General features: G+C 39.7%; 1 protein-coding gene across 1 annotated transcript in view; it reads left to right on the top strand.

Moving 5' to 3' along the window:
* Positions 1-25,010, top strand: part of PHC2 (polyhomeotic homolog 2) — a 2,832,203-nt gene that overhangs the window by 1,246,448 nt on the left and 1,560,745 nt on the right. The window contains 1 exon segment of the mRNA XM_044063043.1: positions 21,283-21,496. Coding sequence (XP_043918978.1) covers positions 21,359-21,496 — 138 coding nt within the window. The 5' untranslated portion in view covers positions 21,283-21,358.

Genomic DNA, 25,010 nt, shown 5'->3' with positions numbered 1-25,010 from the left:
TTTGAGTAGCCAGCAGTCCTGTCAGTCAGCCAAACTGGAGCAATCTTTTAACAATATTACTACTTCTGCAAGTACCCACTTTGAATGAACTCATCACTTTCTTGCACTTCAGTCCCTTAACTGGTTTGAGCTACCTAATTATTAAGCCTACAATCACATTAGCACTGCCCAACATCCTCTACAGTCCAGACAGATGCTCTGCCAACAGCCAGCTATTAAACAGGTACTCATCCCATAGAGAACTGAATCAACAACTTAGTGTTTATTCAAAATTACAAAAGTCATAACTGTGACTGCCTGTACTCTATGTACATTGCTAAGCTGCTGAACTCTCTCACAACAAACATCAGAAATCTTTCATTTTTTTTACATTTATTTTGTTTTTGTTTACTGGGTTTGTCTGACTGGGTTTTTACCAGAGGCCCGGGTTGAAAAGCTCCAACATTTTACACACATTTGTAAACAGGCATTCAGTGATCCTCATGAACCGACATTAAGTAATAAAGCAATAACTGACAACATGGTGTGGTATATTGAAGATATACCCATGGCTGTTGTGGTTTAATCACATGGGCGCAGCCCGAGTGATTAAATAAAACCAACTGTGGGTAAATTTCAATACACCACAACCACGGAGTCAGTTATTGCTGTTATACAATGACATTATTTAAGAAAAAAATACATACTTTTCTTAAATAATGTCTTTGTATAACAGTGCATTACTGTTCTTCAGCTGGTTGTGGTACACTGCTTCCCTGTTTTGATGTACTGAGCATGCGTATGGGACTTGCATCCCATGCATACACAGTACATCAATGTTTACAAACAGAAGCAACGGAGAAAAGAAAGTCTCCCTTGCTCCACTTTTTTTCTTTTTTTTTTTTTATTTGTTTAAAATATTTTGAGGACTTTATACCAACGGAAAAAAGTCCGGGCGACCGGACCGTTTTTCCGTTGGTATATTGTGGGATTTACAACTGGCACACTGACTAATCAGCGTGCACGTTTTGGAATATTAATGGGGGGGGGTCATTGTATAATATACATTAAGAAGTACACATTCATTTGCTAATTATATTATATTCATATTAAATAAAGGCAACTATTACACTATGAAAGATACTTGTACCTTATTAGAGTTGAACATTTGGAGAGGTGTGTTATTGGGTTTGTCTAAGATAACAGAGCATGTGATTAGTGCTTAGAAACTCAAAGAAACAAAGGTGAAGGAAGGAAATAGGTAGGGCTCATTTTGAGTACTACTGTATTTAAAATCTCACTGAAAATATATCTGTCAACTAAACAGTCCTGCGCTTGTAACACCCCATTACTAAACTTCCTTTCTATTTAAATAATTTCCCACCTGTGTTTTAATTTCTCAGTGAAAACATAACAAAAAAATTAAGCAACCCAGCTCTTGTACAATCAGCATTACTAAATCCCCTCCTGATGCAGCCAAATCAAGTATCATAAACTCTTTACATTTTTTTAAACTGTTTTCATGTCTCAAATGAATAACTGGTTGGCTAAAATATGCAACTGCCTCATCTGCTGTACTAAATTTTCTATGTGGAGTTGCACATAAACTGTAAAATAATTTTGAATGTTTGTTCTCTGTGGCCCAGCCTGGGTGGCAACAGTGGTGCAGCGGTTAGCGTTGTTGCCTCACAGCAAGAGATTCCCCGGTTCGATCCTCGGCTGGGGTGCCTTCTGTGCGGAGTCTGCATGTCCCCACTGTGGTCGCGTGGGTTTCCTCCAGGTGCTCCGGTTTCCTCCCACATCCCAAAGACATACTGTAGGTGGATTGGACACTCTAAATTGGCGCGAGTGCATGTGTGTGCCTTCTGTGGAAGGTTGGGCACTGGGCTGGCAGCTCGACACTGTAAAACTCCACTGCCAATCATGAGCGGACAGGTGATCTGCTGTGGCGACCCCTAACCGGGAAAAGCAAAAAGAAGAAGTTGTTCTCTGTGGCCTAGCCTAGTGGTTTAGTGTAGTAGGCTGTAGTTGACAATGGCCTGGGTTTGAGACTTGGCAGGAGTGATTAGTTTGGAGCTTGGCATAATGGTTAAGATGTTTATCTTATAGACACAAGGTGCAGGGTTTGTTTTTCACATGGGTAATTGGCTAGGCTTAAAGTAGCCCACAAGGCCAATTGGCCTAGTACTAATCTATGAACCTATAAGATATATGTAACTTTACTATGTTGTAAATAGTGTACTTAACTTAGTGATCAGCCATTAACTACATATAACTTAGTGTTGTTTTATATATTTATTGTTAGCTCATGCCAGTTACCTGTGAAAAAGTATATCATGTAGAGCTTGGGCCTCCACTGAAAAGGGTCTTTACCTAATCGTCCTTTCACATTAATCAAAAGCAAATAAATACATTAGAATAGTATGTTATTTGACTCACACTTACAAATCTCATTCTTTCTTTATGATACTTCATGATGCGCAGGTTGGGCTAACTAAAATGTCAGGCCCCACATTTTAAGTGAAGATTCAGAGAGGAAAAAATCCAACTACATACATGTAGGCACTCAGATAGTGATATAGCGTTTGTTTGTATGTCATGACAATTAATAGCACTGTATGTTCCTTGTAGGTACTGCTGCTGTAGTACGAGTGATTACCCAAAAGCAGATGTCTGTCTATCTGGTTTGACTTCCAGAGATTTTGTAGAATTCCGGAGAGAGCTGGGCTCCTATTGCAGTCCAGGACAACAGTCTGATGCATGATTAAAAAGGGGAGCTCACACCATTTTTCATTTCTTTTTGTTGCAAGAAGTAATCCGTTATTAGTCCATATGCGCACTGGTCCCTGAATGATAAGGCCCCAAATTTGGAATTTTTTTTCTGCTAATATTTTTTTGTTTTCTTTTTTTTTTATTTGTCAACCATGTAAGCCCACTGGGGACATCATTTTCTGTTTTCAGGGTGTGACAAAGGAACAGTGTCCAGTTAAGTGACTTGCTGTTACAATTGCTATTATTCAGACTGAGCAAGCATTTTGCTGGACAGAACACTAGAAAATGGCTGAAAACGTTTGACTAGAATTCTAATGTGCCTGACATCCCAGACAGTTTAACTACCAACTGCAGTGGAGCATAATGAGCAGCATAAGGAAGTACAACACTCCTAAGTGTCCCACGTAAGAAGTTGCCACACTCCTGAGTGTCCCATCCTTTGTGTGAGATGTTAAACCAAGTTCCCATCTGCCTGAGTTGATGACAGCTCAGTTGGATGTAAAAGATCCCATGGCACTTGCCAAAAAGAAAACAATAGAGGTTTGTTTATAGGATACTGTTTGTGGCTCAACAAGTACCCCTCACCTTTGGTGCTTAAAAATAAAAAAGCTATGGGTTCATTTCTCTCATAGGTTCATAGGTAGGTACTAGGCTATTGGCCCTAGGGTCTATATAAGCATAACCAAAAATGTACCCTGGCTTTCACCACCCAAGAACATTGTTTGCCTGTGCCCCTGTCAAGCAGTGCCACAGAAGTGATCCCCGGGGTGAATTTCCTATCTCCCATCCAATCACCAAGATTTTTCTTGAAGAGTGCTAATAGGTTCATAGGTTCTTAGGTAGGTACTAGGCTATCTGCCCAAGGGCATTTATAAGCCTAACCAGAGTGTGTCAGCTTTCGCTGCCCCATTGATTAATTAACTAAGCCTCTGTCAAGAAGAGCCAATGAAGTGATCCCAGGGGTGTATTTTCTGTTACCCATCCACTCATCATGGTTTCTCTTGAAGAGTGTTAGTGAGGGGCTCTGCCTGATGTAATTTGGAATTTTGTTCCAAAATATGGGGAGTCTCTGTGACAGGAATCTATCCCTCTAACATGTTCTATTTATTGTTGTGGCGAGGTTTAGCTCACTAGAGTGAGTGGCTCGCAGTGACTTGGATTTATTTAGGTGGAGCATGTCCATCAATTCTGAGTTGGACATGGCTTTGTAAGTCAGGCAAAGATCACCTCTGAGTAAGTGATATGCCTCTGAGTACAGCTGGAGTTTTTCCAGTCGGGCTGCATAGGACATATGTTTGAGGCCAGTAATCCTTTTGGTGAGGTACTTTTGTGGTCTTTCCAGCTGTTGGAAGTGTCTTGTGAGGTACATCCCAAATGGGGCATTGTACTCTATGATGGGTCTGATGAGTGATGAGTAGAGGGGCACTATAACCTCTTTATTAATAGATGTGAACCCTATAGTAATTAGATGGGCTACATAGAAGGATTTCCTAACTACTTTGGCAATACGATTGTCAAAGAAGAGATTACTATCTACTTGGGTCCCCTGATCTCTTATTACCTCTTCTGTATTAAGGGGGCTGCCACCTATGGGGTAATTCATGGATGTTTTGTTTTTCCCAAACAGGATGACTATGCATTTTTTGGCATTTAGCTTGAGACCATGACTTTGACACCAGGTGTCTGTCTCAGTAAGGCCCTTTTGGAGAATGTCCGTGTCAGCCGCAGAGTCAATTATGTCTCCCAGTTTGCAGTCATCGGCGAACTTGGTTAGCCATAGTCCTCCTGTGTTTGCCTGTACTTCTAAGAAGTATATGCCGAACAGTAGGGGTCCCAGGACTGAGCCTTGTGGAACACCACTTGTGACTGGTTTAGAGTTGGACCTGGAGCCCACTATTCTTTGTAAGCCAGTTGGCAACCTATCTCGTGACATAGGGGTTTATGTTCAGGCTGGTGAGTTTTTCTATAATTCCTAAGTGGGGAATGGTGTCAAAAGCCTGTGCGAAGTCAAGGTAGGCTGTGTGAACCACCTTCCCCTCATCTATGGCCTTATTGACTGTCTTGAAGAAGTCAACCAGGTTTAGTAAGCATGATCTGCCCTTAACAAAGCCGAACTGGGTCAGGTCAAGTGTTTGGAGGTTCCCATTGTCTTTGTTAATGAGTTCCATGGTGATTCGCTCCATAGCCTTGCAGACCAGGCTAGTCAGGCTTATGGGGCGATAGTTACCAGGGTCAGCTGTGGCCCCTCCTTTGTGGAGTGGAATAACTGTTGCTGTGTGCCATTCTATGGGCATGTAGCCTGTGGAGAGGCTGAGGTTGAACAGTGTGTTTAGGTGGGGTTTTAGTTCATTCTGTAGTTCGTGCAAGACACAGCCTGGGACACCATCTGGCCCCATTGACGCTGTGCTTTTGGCTTTTGAAAGGGCTGTTTTCACCTGTGCATCTGTGATTTCAGGGACACTACACTTTTCCGGTATTGTTGTGGGCCCTTTTGGGGGTGAGAGGGGGGTGAAGTTTGCACTGAATCTATCTGCTAGGATGTTGGCAATATCAGTAGGTTCAGTATATTTTGTGCTATTTTGCACTAGCTCAAAGCATATCTGCGAGTTTCCACTTAGATTCTTGACGTAGCTAAAGAAGGCTTTTTGGTTATCTTTCGAATCCGTGGCTATTTTTCTTTCGAAGTTAGCCTTGGATGATTTTATGAGGGACCTTAGCTTCTTACTGATACTGATCAGGGATGTCTTTCCTTCTTGGGATTTGTTTTTTTTCTGAACTAGTTTCCTCTTTCTATCGTATAGCCTGTTTATGGCAGGGTCCACCAGACTGGGTTCCTTCTCTTAGAGGAGTGAGTCTTGGTTTTGCTAGGGATGGCATGATCCATGCATCCTTGTAGGTGCTCATAGAGTGCATTTGTAAAGGTTCCTGCATCTTGGGCAGCCTTATCCTTTAGCGTGGGGACTGTGAATCTTACCACCTCTGTCTTAAGTAAGGTGATGTTTGCTTTAGAAAAGTTTTTTACTGTGGTTTCCTTGGTTGGGGGTGGTGGTGTGGTGTGGACATGCAGAGTGATTAGTTTATGGTCTGATCTAACCAGTGACGGGTTGACCTCTGGTGCGGAACACCTGTCGCCCATATTGGTGATGACCAGGTCCAATATGTTTTCACCTCTGATAGGGGAGTTTACCAGCTGATCCAGGGCATTTGAGTTGATAAATTCCAGGAAGCGCTGGTCCTGGGAGTTTGTACTTGAGTAGTTTTCCCAGTTAACGGTAGGGTAATTGAAATCGCCCAATATCAGGGTGTTCGGTAGGACCTTCATGTTTTTCAGTGTCTCTGGAAAGGCGGAGTGGTGGTCCTGGGTCATGGAGGGTGATCTGTAGCAGGCCACAATTTGCATTGCAGATTTGCCTGATGTTAGTTGCACATGGATGATCTCAGAGGTATCATGCTGCACCACTAACCTGGAGGTGTAGATATCCTTGATGAATATGGATACACCCCCTCCTTTTGTGTTTCGGTCCATGTTCTGTGGCCGAAATGTGTGTTAGGAGTTGTAGCCCAGTAGTGGTGGGGTGCTCTGTGGAGCCTTGAACCAGGTTTCAGTTACTGCACAGATGTCGATGTTCTCCATACTGAGGAGTGCTTCGAGCGCATGCATTTTGAGATTTAAACTTCTGGCGTTGAGTAGCATAACCCTCGTTTTTTAATCAGGAGCTTTATTTGATATAGATAGGTAGTTTGATCCACAGTATGGGAGGTCTCTGGGACAGGACTCTATCCCTCCAGCATGTTCTGTTTATTGTGGTGACAAGGTTTAGGTCCCTAGAGGTCTCTTCAGGCGATTAGATTACTTTTCACCCCTTGAGCACCTACTCCTTCAAAAAAAATTATTTTGCAAATACCTTCATAAACAACCCCAAATCTCCATCACTAAATTAGTAATTTATGTTGTGATCATTTCTTAGCAGATCCCCTCTCCCTGCAATTAACTTCCACTGCATGTCAGACTTTGAAGTATCTTTGCCATATTGAAATAAATCTGAACAACTGAATGGGTTTCCACAAAGACTGTTTTGGATGTAAGAGAAATTTACTTGACAAAGTTTTATTGACTAGAGTTAAATGGTCTGTGGACTGTTTGTTAGTATTTGCCTATGAAACTAATAAACGTGTTTGCAGAAGACAAATTCCACCCAAAAAGTACCATCTACAGTATCACATCTGCTTGGGAGAGTGGTGTCAGGTTTCTACCTGCAAGCACTGCACCACTTTTAGAAAGAAGATGATGCTTAGACAGCCATGAACTTTGAAGGCCTGCCTAGAATAAAACTTTTGAAGCTTTACTGTATCTGTGGGGGAGGACCACCCAAACCCCAGAAGAGTCCACTACCCATGGCCAAGAGTCCAGAAAGTTTCACAAAGAATTGTGGAGATACAAAAAGATGGAGCAGCCAAAAAAATCAGTCATAAATAAATCTGCGGGTAACAAAGCATGAGGCTGTTGTGACCCCACCAGTTTTGCCAAGGCCTAAGGATGTTAGGCCCAGCAAAGTTTTGGTTTTTGCACTGTTTGTCCTACACTTGGTTTCATCTGGATCCCAGCCTTTACTGATCCCTTCTAATATAGACAGTAGTTGAGGAACATGAGTCATCTGGGCCAACTACATTATCTCAGGTACTAACAACAGATGTAGGTCCCTGAAGAATTTTGCCTACACCTCATGAGATCTGTAAGACTACAGACTATTTTATCATTTTAGTACATGAAATGCAAGAGCTCTGGTTAACTGAAATTATGCTGGACAAAGTTCCCCTAGACATATGGCATTTACCTCTCCTTTAAGCTAGAAATGATGCCTAGAGACCAGATGTTGACCCAATAAATCTCCATTATTATCATAATTGCTTGGTAGACAAATTTTAAGCTCCAGCCACTATACCTCTCCACCTAACCCCTCACCAAAGAGGGAGAGAATCCCCCCTCCAGATTCTTTAGATGGCAATACAACATATTCATTGCAAACTTCTAAACCATTAGGCCCTGACATCAATGTCAGTGAAGCAATTCACATTTCTACTTCCCTGCAAGTAATTACCTACAATAATTACAGAACTTTATTTAATTTTATGCCCCCCCACTCTGTTTGCACACCATAACACTGTAATAATTATTAAAATAAGCATAATTAACTGATGTCTGATATTGAACATATAATGTGAAGTGTAATTATACTGCTAGTCACTATTATCACCCTCTTCCTCCACTACATTACTGAAAGTAGGCCGCATCCATTGCACTAGGATAGATAAAGAAATGCAACCCTGTTAGAAGTGTTACTTATACAAAATTATACAACTTCTTGTCTGGCTTTCTTTTCTTTTTCTCTCAACTCTACTCTCCAGCTACCACATCCTACTTAACAAACCATACTACTGCTACCGTCACACTCTCACACAAGAGCACACACTAAAAACAGCTAACACTAATCAATACAGCCCCATCCCCCAATATTTTGTTCTAATATCATTGTGCTGTTGTGTCTAAAATATCTATGAACAGAAACAAATTTCTCAGAAACACCTGCTATGATGTTCATGGATTACCAAAACATTTGTCAAAGTGTATGTTAGCATGACATATGGCTAAGGTCTTACTGCTGATGGCTACTGAGCCCAACACCTTGGAACCCTTTACAGAAGCAAAGAGGAAAAGGAGAGGTCCCCTCTCCTGCCCCCCTCATCTGACCTGGATATCAATAAGGAAGAGTATGAGAACCTTACCTCTGCCTCATGAATGTATTCTCCCTTGAGATATAGCTGCCTGGGTCTCCTATGGGGAGATTTTGAGCTTTATTAGCGAACATTTTAAGTGCGTTCAAAGGGCATACAGGACTTGTACAAGAGAAATGTGGACATAGAAGACTCCAAGCCTACCACCATTGCTCTAGTCTTCTAGGCCATCAGAGATGCTTTTTAAAAAGCATCTGTAGAGTCAGATTCACAAATCCCTGCCTACAGAAAATCCAGCTGTTTGAATGAATATAAGAAAGGACCAATCATCTCTGTAAAAGCCAATAGCTGACCCTGCAGTTATTTCTCTAGATAGAGTGAGGGGTTCCACAGTAGTGTCCACAAGCAGTACTTGCTAAGTAATAAAGCAAACTGCTCCACTATTATTGTAAAAAGGTATATATCCCTGCAGTATTGAGTATTATTGTAATTAATGCAAAACCTAATGCTGGAATATTGGAGGATGTTTTAAAACAGATGGAAGAGAAAGGCAGAATCTGTTCAGGACTTTTCTGTGATAACAAACTTAAACTCATTCAGCCCTCCCATAAAAGTAGGCAAGCATGCCATTAAGTGTTCATATGATGCCATAGGTACATCACCCAGTGCTGGACCTTCAGAAGTAATGTCAAGAAGGATACATGTCTCAGGATACAATCCCTGCCTGAGGATGTATGAGGCCAGATGTCCTTATTATTTCTGTGGATAAGATTCTGCTCATTGGTCCTCCATACTAAGAAGTCTTCCAAACACTTGAACTAAAGGGTTAGAATGTTCAAACAATGAAGGGACTGTTTTATGCCACCACCCCCACCTCCATCCCCAAGTATAATACAAATGCTGTTGTTAAGTGGTACTTTTCTTATCAGAAGCAAATGAGTGCTGAGCAATTCATGCAAAAAAAAAAGGCGAGAAAAGGAGAAGAGGAAATGGAGCTAGAAGAGGCCACAGCAGGCAGCAGGAAAGAGACAGAAGAAGTGGCTTACCTTCTGCTGAAGATTTCCCCCCCGATTTTGCAGACTCACCCCTCCCTACTCTTTCTAGCCTCCCTCACCCACTGCCACTATATCTATTGGAGGATTATTTTTTCAAGAGTCATTGGATTACACTGATCTTGGATGCTTGCTTGAGGGACTGAGTAGCTGTAGACATGTTCCGCTATTCTAGGTTATTCCTAGTCCAAAAAATGGCACTTGGATGTCCATTATGAACTTTTCCAGTCTAAGCAAATTCTTAAGAATGAAAAAATTCAAGATGCTCACCCTCTAGTTTCTGTTACACTTGCTGATGCCTCAATCCTTAAGGACCACCTTGGACATATAAGACTCCTATTTCTACACAACACTGTCTTCCAAAGCAGCAGGTTGTTTCTCATGTTCCTGGTAGAATCCCAACACTTTCAGTTCTACTCCTTATACTGTGAGATTTCCACTGCCTTCAGGATATTCTGAAAATGGATATATCCTATGTGAGCACATCTCATTTTTCAGAAGCTACCCATCTACCCACTCCTAGAACAATCAAACACTAACAATTAGTACAACGAACCATGCTTTAGGCTGGCATCGGATGATTCCGGGGTCCAGGGGAGCTGGACCTTTAAGAGTCAGCCCAGTGTTAAATTGATATTGCCATTTTTTTATGGCCTCTGGGTGACAGACAAACTCATGTTAATAATAGACAGTGTAACAATCATATGATACATACATGAAGAGAGGGATATCTGATCCTACAGCTACACCGTCATGTACTAATTGTGCAGACTGGAAGTACTAGCCTGAGAAGCAGCTGTCCAGCAGGACCTACTTCTACAGGAAATTTCTATCCTCTTAGAACAGAATGTCCTGATGGACCACATGAGTAAATCTGTTGACAACCCATGAGTAATACTGGGTCTAAGGATCTTCATAGATTCATAGCTTAGTCTTAGGCTGACTGCCCTTGTGGGCATTTCTAAATCTAGCCAAATTTCCCATTTGGTTCTTGAAATTACCCGTTTCATTTAGTGTTTAGATTAATCTTACCCATTCATGGAGTATATTATCTAGTGGTAGTGACTAGGATCATACCATTGATATTTAGAAGGTCCCCGATCATGGGTTAAAATATTTAGAGCTGCCTATGTCCATTTGTGGTGCAGAGGATCCCTGGGCTAAATTTTCTGTTACCCATACGTCGATCCAAGTTATGCCTGAATATGGTCAGGGATGAGCTTTGTTTTATATGGATGAGGAGTCTGTTCCAGAGCACTGGTATCTTCCGCTAGATATACCTGTCCCTCCAAACTGTTCTGTTGATGTTGTAAAACAGGTAGAGATCCCTGGAATGAGTGTTTCTGATGCCGTTTGACTTGCTGTTGTGTAGTAGGTGCAGAGGATGTCTTGTATGACAGACACAGGTAACCTCTTAGAAATCTGTAAAAGACTAATTATATTGACGGGGCTTTAAGGCATTCCATGTGGGGCAATTTATTTAAGCCTATTATCCTTTTTGTAAGGTATCTCTGTTGGTGTTCCAGCTGATTAAAATGTCTGGACACATAAATGCCAAAGGAGGGCATTATACTCACTGAATGGCCTCATGAGGGCTGCCCAAAGGGGACAATGACATCCCAGGACCTAGAAGCAATCCTTTTGTTAATGAGCTAAGCAATATAGAAGGATTTCATCACCACAATGGAATAAAAAATGGAAAGACAAACAAAACAAATCTTACAGCCAGAAAAAATGCCGTACTTTTGAAACTAAAATTTATTGTTAGCGCTTTCGTCACCTTTCATTAAAGGAACTTCTTCAGACATTTGTAATAGCTCAATTTACAATTTAAATAGTCTCAAGTTGATGACATCATGGACCTCCCATTATCCAAATTCAGCAAGTATATAAGTAAATGCATTCAGATTTCTTTGTGTATAAAAACGTTTTAAAACACAAACAAATTCTTCACTGATATTAATTACAACAAAAATGTCAAATATTAAATGTCCCCATAGAAATGTTTTTTACCTGGTTAATGCTTTAAGTTTTAAAATACATTTCAGGGAACAAGAATTATTTAACCCAGGGTAAGAAAAGGCGTTTACTCTCAGTTGCCATAGCAACTCCCTCTCCTTGAGTCTTAAAGCCCAAGGCCCCCTCCTGGGATTCAGATTTATTTTCTCAATAACCATAAAAAGGAAAGTGTGGTTAGTGTGTTCCAAAATATGCTTGGACAAAGCATTATTATTGTCCTGTCTACTAATACTGTACTGGTGCTCATATATCCTTTGTCTAAAGTGCCTCTCGGTCTTTCCTATGTAGAAAGAGGGGCACTGTTGGCACCTAGCTAAGTATATAACACCTGTTGTCCCACAGTCAGATTTTCGTTCTAAGGAATATTTAATATTCCCTTTAGTAAATGAAGAAGAAGTTTCTATATGTTTACAAGAAGAACCTCTTCCACATTTCTTCATCCCTTTGTTAGGAACATATAGGTTAACTTCTTTTTCAAATAGTGTTTTTTAGATTAGAGCCTTTTCTAAATGTCACCCCAGCTCCTGGCCCTAACTTGTTTCTAGCCATAGTGTCCTCGTTAATCATGACCCAGTTTTTATTTATAACCTCCCTCAGGAGTTTGGCATCACTTGAAACGGTTGTTGTAAAACTGATGTTGTAATCTAAATCATCCTTTCTATTAAATAAGTGTTCTGCCAAGACCATTTGTTTGTCACCCCTTAAGGTTCTCCTATTTAAAATGGGCTTGAAGTGTCCCATTTCCCTTTTCCTTCTAACCTCTATAACAATCTCATCCAATAAATCTATTGGGTATCCTCTCCTGGTGAACATCCCCCACAAGTTTTTACACTCCACCTCAAAATCAACATCCAATGTAATCATCCTTGCCGTCCTTACCAACTGGCCCTTTACAACGGCCCTCTTCTGGTGGTAAGGATGATTACTGCTGTAGTGAAGGAAATCATTGGAGTAGGTAGGTTTGCTGTATATTTTGGTAATATACCTACTATGTGTTATGTCCCTAACAAGCCACACATCTAAGTATGATATAGCTGTAGTATCAAAATGACATGTGAATTTCAAAAAGGGGGTCATGTTGGATATGGCCTCAACAAATTTTGAGACCTCTTCTTTATCTCCCTTAAAAATCAAAAACATATCATCAAGGTACCTTGTGTACCAGTGTACCTTGTTTTTGAACATTTCATGTTGGAATAACAAATGTCTTTCCCAGTAGGCCATAACACAAGGGGCAAAAGTGCCCCCACAAGGTAACCCCATCGCGACACCTGTTTTCTGCAAAAATAAATCCCCGTCAAATAAGAAAAAATTGTTAGCCAATACTAGTTCTAGGGGGGTAATAATTAAATCAGTCTCCTCACCAGGTGCCCCCTTTTCCAAAAGAAAGTCCCTTACCCAGTCTAATCCCGTGTTCTGGGGAATGACCGTGTACAGGTCCTTAACATCTATTGTAATGAAGTTGTATTCTTGGTGAAATTCCAGGTTATTCAATGTTCCCAAGAACTGCCAGGAGTCTCTGCAGATTTGTCTCTATGTTTCCAAGAATTTTTTCATTTTCAAATCAACAAACTTAGCACATGCATAGGTTATGGAGTTCCTAACATCAATTATGGGTCTAAAAGGTAGGTCATTTAAGTTCTTATGCATTTTTGGAATCCCGGATAGGACCAGGGTAACTGGTGTTATCATATCCAAATAGTTCAGTATATCTATATCAATGTACCCCTCCAAAAACAAGTTGTTAATCGCTGTTTTTATATGCTGATAGGCCCCATTAATTTCACTAACCGAGACCTGCTCATATGCTTCACTATCCAACATATCTTTCATTTTGTTTTTGTATTCCTCCTGTTTCATAAAAAACAATCCTCCCCCTTTATCAGGACACATAACCCTGACTCCTGTTGTCCTTAGGTCATTAATTTCGTGAACTTCTGTTTTCATCAAGTTTTTACTGCTATAAACATTACTGGAAGTTCCCAAAAGGTGTCTTATATTAACCTCACATGATTTCTCAAAACGGGCAATAATCACCTGTAATGGGGGATTAAATACACTCGAAATCCTAAACTCTGGTAGTACAGAAAAAGTGTTACCTAAAAAGTAGTTTAAGGTTTAGTTTGCGAGCATACAATTTTAAGTCTAGTAAAGTCCTTGCCAAATTAGCCCTATTTGAAGGGACAAAGGTAAGTCTTTTTACAAGTGTTTCGATTAACCCAGATTTTACAATCTCCATGGTATAATTGTAGATGTTAAAGTCACCTTTTAAATTTGTGCAGATGCTGACACGATGGATTGAACCCTCCGCTCCACCAATAATGCCCCGCTCTGCTACCTCCTTCGCCTGTTCTGCTTCCTGGTTCAGGCGTTCCTCTGGTTGTTGTTCTGGGCTCTGCTCACTTGCTGCTGCTGCTGGCCGTTCCAAAAATTCTGTTGCTGAAAATCGCCATTATTGTATGTTTGTCGGCCTCTGAGTCGGTTGTTCCAACCCACAGTGGTGTTGGGTGTTTCACCGTCAGTAGTATTTCCCAATGTAATGGACTGCATTTCCCCTAGTGCCGTATTTATAGAAGATTCGTTGTTAGAAAAGACTGTCCCATTAGATTGTTGTGAAGTAGGGGAACTGGGTATGCTCTGCCAGATTCATATTCCTTTCGGTCCCTGTCTATTTTTTCATTTTTGCTCCTTTTAATTTCTCTATGGTTGCATCGATACTGGTAAAGATGCAACAAAAGTCAAACGTATCTCAAAAAATTAGAATCAAGTTTTATCCTTTGTTCTAATGAGTTCAGTTCGCTTTTCAGCCCATCCATTTGTAAAAAAATTGTTTTTGACAAGTAGTTTAAGGAATTCAATCCCTTGCTTGTCAAATAATTTTAACAAGTCCAGGTGAAAGGGGGAATCTTTAACCAACCCAGTTGGGTAATGCCATTGTCTAAGCCCCCGAGGAATGTGTTGTAGTTGTATACATTCTCTCAAATAGGCTGTTTCAAGTTGGAATTTCTTGTATTTCATGTGCAGTCTGTGAGTTAGGTAAATGACCCAAATAAATGTTACTGAGAGGTAAATTACCTTGACTCACACCATTCAGTTGATTAACCATGTTTCCATTTGGGAGATTCTGCCTGCTGGTACGAGTTGGAAGTGTTTCATACGCTGCAATCTTGCCAACTAAATCATCAACCCGGTTAGTAAGCTGTTGTATAAGCAGGGTAAGGTTCCCAATAACATTCTGCTCACTTGATAAGCTGCTATTCTGAGAATAAAGTACTGGTGAACTGGCACTTCTTTCCTGTTCCATACAAAAGCACACTAAACAACAAATAAAAAATGGAAAAACAAACAAAACAAATCTTACAGCCAGAAAAAATGCCGTACTTTTGAAACTAAAATTTATTGTTAGCACTTTCATCACCTTTCATTAAAGGAACTTCTTCAGACATTTGTAATAGCTCAATTTACAATTTAAATAGTCCCAAGTTGATGACATCATGGACTTCCCATTATCCAAATTCAGCAAGTATATAAGCAAATGCATTCAGATTTCTTTGTGTATAAAAACTTTTTAAAACACAAACAAATTCTTCACTGATATTAATTACAACAAAAATGTCAAATATTAAATGCACCCATAGAAATGTTTTTTACCTGGTTAATGCTTTAAGTTTTAAAATACATTTCAGGGAACAAAAATCATTCAACATAGGGTAGGAAAAGGTGTTTACTCTCAGTTGCCATAGTAACTCCCTCTCCTTGAGTCTTAAAGCCCAAGGCCCCCTCCTGGGATTCAGATCTATTTTCTCAATAACCATAAAAAGGAAAGTGTGGTTAGTGTGTTTTAAAGTACGCTTGGACAAAATATTGTTGTTGTCCTGTCTATTAATACTATACTGGTGTTCGTATATCCTTTGTCTAAAGTGCCTCTCAGTCTTTCCTATGTAGAAAGAGGGACACTGTCCAGTCTACTCTGTTTTTAAGATAGTATTATGTAAACTGGTTAATTTATTATAGTTGTGTTAAAATAATACATGATGTAGATAAGTCGGAGTGCTACAGAGTAGATTGGATTTAATACATAGTTTTAGCCCTTACTAATTGATTATATGCTTAATTGAACCTACTGGATTGATTTAAAAGAACGTTTTTTACTTGTGCTTTGTATGTGAAGAAGTTTAGCCAAGGTGTTAAACAAAAAACGCTTTAGTTTATTTGGGTTTTATTTTAACACCTTTACTACTTTTTTACTGTTATTTTATAATAAAGAAGAGTTCCGGTCAACTGAAAAGGCTTTTGTCGTTCAGAGTTTGTGGTTTTGTGTTTTATATAGAATTTGTTGTCAAGACAGCCGTGATGCTCCATGAATTACACCCTACTGGCCCAGCAGAAGGCCTCCGTGGTACATCCAGGACTTAGCAGTCTTAAAATGACTGTCCAGAAGCTATGTCCTTGATTTTGTATTGAGGGAGCTCCTTCCTAGAGCTGCTTTCGGTCCTTAAGGAAGCCTTTAAACTTGTTTCCAGAATATTTTCCTTGGGAAAGTGGAAGAGATTCCATCATCTAATCAACTGTTCTATTTGTAATTGTTAATGGATATTATTTCATATCTGCTTGTGTGTGTGTGTGTGTGTGTGTGTGTGTGTGTGTGTGTGTGTGTGTGTGTGTGTGTGTGTGTGTCTGTGTGTGTGTATGCATATATATAAATAGATATATATATATATATATATATATATATATATGTGTGTGTGTGTGTGTGTGTGTGTGTATATATATATATGTATATATATATATATATATATATATATATATATATCTGTTCTGTTGTAGGAGTTTGTTTACTTATCCTAAATGTGCAGCAATTGCAAGAAAAATTTAGGAAAATACATATTGTGTATTATGTGTTAGTTCATGTTTTCATCTCTGAAATAGACAAGCTGAGATTTAGAGGAGTATAAAGCCTATGTCACTGAAGTAAACAGTAGCAGAAATAAACTATAACAGGTATCTATCCACTGCCAAGTATTATTGAAGAGGCACTGTTGTTCATTCATAGGTTCATGGGTTGTTACTAGGCTAACAACCACTAGCGGCCTTACAAGCCTAGCCGCACACTTGAAAACATTTGGGTCCCAAGTATCATACTGGGGTGGGGGCATGTTAGTAGGCAGGTAGCTAAAAATTTGTAGGGGGGGATATTAGTTAGGTTAATACTTTTCTTCTTGACTACCTCTATCCATAATGGACATGGGGGGCCAGACAAGTTCTGATCCAGTTGTCAAGGTCTTGTTTTGAATATGGTCAGAAATGAACTCTGTTTTACATGGATGAAGAGACCATTCCATAGTGTGGAGATGCTTTGGGACACAGATCTCTCTCTCTAGCGTGTTTTGCTTATGTCACAATCGAAGTTCAGATCCATGGATCTAGTGCTTCTGATGTTGTTTGGTTTGCAAGTGTGCAACAGATCCATCAGTGCTGGGTCTGAGAAAGCCCTGTAAGCCAAGCAATGATCCCCTCTCAGCAGCCTGTAGTAGACTAAAGACAGAGACAGAGCCTTTAAGCGATCAGTTTAGGAAAGGTATTCTTGCCCTGAATTCTCCTGGTGAGAAACATTTGAGGGCATTCCAACTTCTGCATGCATCTAGTTAGTTACGTGTCAGGGGAGGGCATTGTATTCAGTGAAAGGTCTGATAAGGGCTATGTAGAGTGTTCTTTTGACCATGTTCTCCCATGATGACAGATACTGGATCCCCTGTAGAGACACCAGAATCTAAGCCAATTATTAAAATCAATAATGTTATGTTCATTCTGTGACATCATCCTTGGTGCTCATTGCAAGGATTATACCTATCTCTGGCACATATTCCAAGTGATCCATTATGTTTCTTTTCATATAGTCCAGTGAGGTGTGCCTCAGGTCATTTACACCTACATGAGCTATGATAGAATCATATTGGTACCTGGAGTACAGTAACTTGAGTCCATGTGGCATATTGCGGATCCTGGCTCTAAATAGGCAACTAACTGTTATCTTCTCTGCTTGTCCAACCTGGTGAATGCAGCATCTGTGTGTCATACAATATAGTCCCCAGTGACTTATTAGCTAGTGTATGCTTGCCTTATGGCCTTTTGCACTTTGGAGACCATTAGATGTAGGGTTATGTGAGATGTTTGGTGTTGCTTTTGGTGTTGCTTTAGTGATTGCTGAGGAGCAGTGCTGTCATTAGGTGGCTTTACAGATCTTTGAGATTTGGGAAGGTTTCTTCTAAGTGCCTCAGCATAAGACAATTTCTATGTGGTGAATGGTATGTGCGACGGATGATATTTCTAACAACCTCATTTGTATGCAAGATTTCTGCTTCCAAAGAAGTTGTGTATTTACATCTCTTGCATACAGTGTTATTTTCTTTAATAATTAACTGGTTATCTGAGAACATGAGAAAATTGCTATATTGTCTTAGGATGCCAAAATCTACCAGCCTGGCCACAGGGACATTTGGAAATTGCATATCCATGTTGTGTAGTCTTGTAATAGGGTTGGCTGTTTCGGGTTAAGGATACTGTTTTAACAGGGGTCTCCTAGGGTAGTTTGGTAGTTTCTGGGGTTAATGGCAGGATGTTATATAACGCTAGAATATGCTAAGGTCTATGTTATAACAGTAAATGATCAAACGATTGAATGCTGTTATATCAAACCCAAAATAGCGAAAACGTAAATGAGCGAACTACCAGAACAGCGCTTTTTTTTTTCTCCAGGGAAAAAAAATCGTAGCTCCAAAAAAAAAAACTCACACACACACACACACACACACACACACTAAACACTATTTTAAGTGGGGGGCTTTGCCCACCACACACCCCCATGTGGGGGACTGTGCCCCCCAAACCCCCCCCCCACTTAAATATACCAATTCCAAGATCGCACTACAGTGCAAAAACGGCAAAGTGACGGAAGCGACCAAGCAACTTCTTTCCCAGGGAAAGAATTCACTTAAAAGTCGCTTCGTCATTTTGCATTTTTGACATTTGAAGTTCGACCAAGATGCATTCGACAAATTGCGTTTTCGGTCTTCTGATAGGAACCCGATATGCTAGTGCTATCCGATACACAAGTTAGCTGCTTTAAGCTTCTTTCTGCACAATGCCACACAGGTTTCATTTCATATCCTAACTTTATAGGTAAATTTCACTGTCTATGCATTTGATTCTACAGGGCACTGCTAACTGCCTCAACCTGGTGGTCAGCTCCATGAGGAGAGTAAAAGCTTAAAAACTGACTTCTTTGTCCTGTAGCCAATAAATAACCAGACATTGGGTTTTCTGCCCTGCTTACCACCTCAAAGAGACCAGGTAAACACCTTCTGCCACAAGATGCCTTTTACGGTAATTTCTTAATGTAAAAGCACAGCAAAAGCAGCTCTCAAGTGCAGATTAAACAACAAACAACTACTGAACAATTAAGACCCTTGCTAATTTGCTCTTCTGCAGAGAGATTTGGAGGCACACAGACTAGAAAATCCAATAAACAGAGAAATTACATTTATTGACAAATATCTTAAAATCATTCCTCTCCACTGTCCAGAATGCTGCAGAATGTCCAGATTTTTTCCTCGTATTTATGGTCTGTCCCTTATAAAATGTGTGGTTTTCTGGAAAAAATCATTGAGGATTGCAGTCACTAAATAATGACAGATATTTGAGTTTCAGACTTTATATCCTTCAGAAAATGTACTCTACTGCTAAACATGTTATTCTAGCAACTTTCTAAGTTTATAAGAGCAATATTTAAAATCCAGCTCAGATTTTGGGCTCTGTCCCCCATTATTTTTTGTGGCTCACTCTGAACTCATCTTTACTGGCCCAGTCCCAAGTGCGTCACAACCCTCCTAACCCAGGCATACTCCAGTATGGATCCTAAGGATATTTTGGGGGCTTAGCTCATCTGTGCTTCTGTCCAGAGAGGATTTTTTTGTTAATGACCTACACACTCCCATTCCCCAACCCCAACAGTCATTGATTACATCTGAGGGCAACTCCCCTCTTTGGACCATGTCTTCCCTTAAGGAGTATATCAGTGTGTGCCCTCCCACCTTAGGACATGCACACCCATCCCTTCCCCAGCTGTCCATCAGCTGCCCAAGCCAGTAATCAAACCCAGTTCAGCTATGCAATAGTCAGGGCTTATTCCCTCTGTGGCACCAGAGCAGCTTGTCCCACCATCATTTTTGGCTTTGTCTGGAATTCTTACACTAAGAGGTTAAAAGTTATACTTCAAGACTGTTTATAATGTACAGTAAAATCCTTTTAAGAGTGCAATAGAATGAAGTTTGCCTTCATACAGTGAAGCAAATGTTCTTTGCCTCATATGTGTATAACTGCAAACTTTTGAAAACACTAGGAATGAGCCATTAGACTAGAATAAATAATGCACTTATAGTAATGCCCTGCAACAAAAGAAACTAATTTACAGATCCAGGTACTTTTTTTTAGAGAGAGAGAGAGAGAGAGACAGACAGAGAAAAAAAGAGGAATAAAGTTTGTGTCTATTTTTTTTTGGACATTTTGTCTTGACAAACAGGTTGCTTTCATTTATCTGTAGTCCATTTTTTTATTCTCAGACACTACCATTCAATACAGTCAGGTACAGACCTACTAATTCTCCATGTCTTACTAGCACCTTGTATTCAACATCACTGGGTTCTTTCTACCAAGAAAAGATTTTGTATTATAGGTTTGGCAGTCTTTGAATAACCAGACGTTTGGTGATAGCCAATGGGCCAACAACTGTCATACGATTTTTTCACACTGTAGTCTGTAATGTGGACCATACACTTGCTGCTACGTAGACACAGTCTGCTCACCATGAAGTAAGTCTGCATGACCTTTTGGGTGCTGTTTGCTTTGCCAGAGATTAGCTTCTCTTTCAGGCTATGTCTGCTCCAGAAGTTCCTACACCCTTCTCAAAATGAAAAAGAGCCATCCATCAACCACCTGACCTTTTCTATCCCCACTATCTAAGCAGCATTCATGTTGCTGTTCAATTGTGGATTGTGAAGTTGGCAGATACCGTGGCCCAGCACTTTGGGGTTAGCTCTGTTTAATCTACCTGCTCTCCAAGTTCAATTTTGGATCAACTGATCTGTTTGTTTACCTATCTGTCTATTTATCTATCTGTCTGTCTATCTGTGTATGCTTGTCCGTCTATCTATATGTCTATCTGCTTGTCTGTCTGTCTATCTGCTTGTCTGTCTGTCTGTGTATATTTTGGGTAGACGAGTAAGACCACTAAAGCCCATTTTCAGCCAAGACTGGTTACAATGGCTATGCAAAGAGCTTAACACAAAGCTTAACAAACAGTGATATAAGCATTCTTATTTTGTTCCATCCCAAACCATGGATTTCAGACAAACTAAGCTACTTAAATACCAAGTACAATGGGACTTTAACAGTTTAGCACTCAAAAAAGATACAGTTTATTATAGCCACTGTTGTCAGATATGATACGAATGCAACCTAGAAATCTGGCTTAACTATGGGAAAGGTTTATGTCACATAGTTTTGTTAAACCTCATAATTTTTCTATGCATCCGTTTTATCTGTACCATAAAAATCATAATTTCTCTTTGCATTCCTCATGTGTATTCCAGAATGCAGTCATTGAGTTTAATATAAACTACAGTTATTTCTCCTGTTTTATAATCATGTAAATTTATTTTTGTTATCTTAGGTTGAAGATCTGTTTTGGGTTTCTGCCACCTTGTCTGGTTTTCATTTTAAGACCCCTGAGCTCTACCTTTCTAGCCATGGACAATGATCAGCCTCCGACCACCTCTACCACAGCAACAACCAACAGTAACAACAGCACAACAAACAGCACTGTCCGTCAGCAGGTACCCCATATATCTGTCTACAGTGGCATACCAGATCGGCAAACAGTCCAGGTAAGCAAAAACTGTGGACGTGACACGTACATATTCATATTGTTAAGCTCCGAGTGTATAAAAGGACAAAAATGTTTTTCATCGCACATTACATGTCATGGCAAACACATTGGTTTGAACTGGTTTGCTCTGGAAACTTTGGAAAAAACTCAGCTTGAGAATGCACATCGATATTCACAAGTTGTATATATGAGGCAAACTTGAGCAATTCCTTACAAAAGGCTACATTTCTCATACATTTTCATAGCATTATCTAAATCTGTCATCTTCACGTACAGAAGAAAAAGCTGCAGCCACAGACAGTCATGACACAGACCTCTCAAATGGACCTATTTTGGAAGTCCTGTTTTCAGGCCTGATTCCCCTACATAAGATGAACCCATTTTTGGAGATATCTCGCTATTTTCAGATTAGATTTACTCCTTCTCACAATTTTCTGAATCCCTCCTCATCTCAATTGATTTTTGAAGCTGTCTAGTACCCAGAAAACCAATATGACCGACATACATACTAATGTTACCAAAAATTTAAAGAAAACAAACACACATTTATGTCTTTTTTCAGAAGCTGTAACTCAAACTTGACTTAAACCCAGCATAAATGAGTCCGAAATATCATCAGTAATGACCATATAAAGACGGACGTTTGTGGTATTGCTTTAATATTTCCCCCTACAGCAAACCAATACCAAAATTCAGTTCATCAATGCTTGTTACAATGTTCCTGAAATTAAACAACTATACATGAATATGTATTTATGTTCTTTACATCCCTCTTGATGTCATTATAGCCATTTTGAAAGATATCCTACACTGGATATCCATAACAATTCCACAAAAAGTAATACTGCTAAGTGATGTCAATGTCAGTTGGTTGGACATAAGCTCTAACTCCCCTACATCTAGTGTGAACTTATTTGGTTTCACACAACTAATTAATAGCCCAATACATTATAGCAAGGCATCAAATTCCCTATTAGACTGAATCTTATTATCAGATCCTACTAAATTCGCCACCACCGGTACAATGTCAGACTCTCTCAGTGATCATCGCCTAGTCTATACAACCAGACATTTCACACATCCAATTAACCAGCATGTTTATAAAACAAAATGCATGCTGTCCAAGTCTAACCCAGAAATGTTCATTACTACCCTACCATTTATTAACTGGAACTTCTTAAAATTCCTCCCCTTAGGTGATGTAAACAAATTCAATACAGATATCCTTAATAGCCTTGCACCTCCTAGAAGGAAGAGACTGAAACAAAAAACACAGTTTGGCTGTCCAAAAAGAGTAGAATGCTAATGCAGGACAGAGAAGAAGCATGGAAAGACAGGCAAAAAATATAAAATTATGCCACAATATCTTAAAACAAACTTCAGAATGCTTTACTGTCATACACAAAAAGCAAATTAATGAAGACAAAAGACTGTACTAACTTACAGAATAGTAGTAAATACAACCCTAAAAAATTTTGGACATCCATTAAGCAAATTTCGTGGCCTGGCCATAAATTTAGCCCTAACCCCTCTCCCAATAACTCATCACTTGCAACGACAATACAATTCAACTCTTATTTCATAGATAGTGTAGCATCTGTAACCAAGGATTCCCTAGCATCTAATCCTAACTCTGCCAAGCAGCTATGTATTACCACATCTGCTTTCACCTTCACACCTGTGCCCACATCCTGTATACAACTACTTTTAAGCTCAAACCATGCTATACTTCACCTGAAGACCTTCCAGGTGAGTACCTTAAAATAGCACCGAATAGTATCATGTACCCTGTCTCAATCCTTAAAAAGTATGTCAATCCATGAATCCCACATTACCTATCTCTAGAAAAGGCACAGATTATCCCTCTGCACAAATAAGGAAGTTCCACAGACATTACTAACTTTAAACCTGTAGCAGTCTTATCCCCCCTCTCCATAATACTTGAAAAATGTATTCAGAAACAATTGCTAAACTGCCTCCTGCAGAAAGAACTCCTATCCCCTATACAACATGGCTTCCATCCTTCACATAGTACTGACATTACAGTTCTAACCTATAATGATGCTGTCCATTAAGCTAGCAGTAATGGCAAACTAGTCCCTTCATTATTTCTAGACTTGTCTAAAGCCTTCAACAGTTTGTCACACCAAACTTCTACTTCAGATGTCCTTGTTAGGTCTTTCTCTCTCAGCCAGTAGGCATCAGTCAGTAAAATTACACTCTTTCCTCTCACCATACCTTCCAGTCACCACCGGTGTACCACAAAGCTCTGTCCTTGGTCCTCTCCTCTTTAGGCTGGCATAATGGTTACAGTGTTTACCTTACAGACACAAGGTGCAGGGTTTAATTCTCACATGGGGCAATTGGCTAGGCTTAAAATGGCCCACAAGGGCACTTAGTCTAGTACTAATCTATGAACCTCTATGAACCTCTCTATTCTCACCAACACCCTCCACACATCCACACAACAGGCCTCCCTAATATAGTACACAGATGCCACACTCATTTGCACATCTGACAGTGTGGCACACCTCCAAAAAATTACTCAGGAAGCTTTAACAGCAACTGAAACATGGCTTTGTATCTCACAGCTCACGCTCAAATCTAAAAAAAAACACAAACTACTACTTTTCCCCCCAAGTCCCTCTCTCATGAAAAAAAATAAAGCCCTCTTTCTTGCTAATACAACCACTGAAATTACTTCTCATATTAGGAATTATAGTGGATGATGATCTTAAATTCGACCTGCATGTACAAAATTGCTTAAGAAAAACAATCAAATCTAGGGATGCTTTATAGAGCAATAGCCCCGTTGTTGTAGAAGGAAGTACAAGTCCACAAAAAACACAACAACATGTAGGCCAACTCGGGCATTAAGATGACAGAGTAGACTTTTGGGGATACGAAAGAAATTATGTTTTGTTACTGTTGTGCAAGAATCCCAGAATTTCCAGATAGAAGATATTCAAAAAGATTGAAAAAAATAAAAGAAAAACTGTCAAAAGCTACAAATGCAAAATTGTGTTCATTAGTAGGGTCTATGTTGATTTGTCGAAGTTTCGAAACTTCGAAACTGATATGGTCGGCACCATATCATTGAAGTTTTGAAACATCAAACATTTTAACTGAAATCTCCATAAGGGAAGATTTCCCTTTACTGCACTGTAGTGCGATCTCGGGGTTGGTGTATTTAAGTAGTGGGGGTGCAGGGGGGCTTGCCCCCCTTCTTGAAACATTTAGCTAAGTTGTTTTTTTTTTTTTTTTTTTTTTTTACATATTCGAAGTTTTAAAACTTCAATGATATGGTCTCGACCATATCAGATTTGATGTTTTAAAACTTCAGTTATGTGATATAGATGCTCATTAGTAGAACTGATTCATGATGGGCACTATATAGACCAAGAAACAGTGGTACGTTTGGAAAATGAAGCAACTCAGGAAGTGCGAATATAAAGAACAGAATCTACAGATTTTTCAAACGTATAAAAAAAAACATGGACATGGGAAGGAAA

The sequence above is a fragment of the Protopterus annectens genome, chromosome 2.part1 (genome assembly GCF_019279795.1).
Source record: "Protopterus annectens isolate FY-2018-M chromosome 2.part1, PAN1.0, whole genome shotgun sequence".
NCBI lineage: Eukaryota > Metazoa > Chordata > Ceratodontiformes > Protopteridae > Protopterus > Protopterus annectens.
This window is presented reverse-complemented; position numbering and strand designations above follow the sequence as displayed.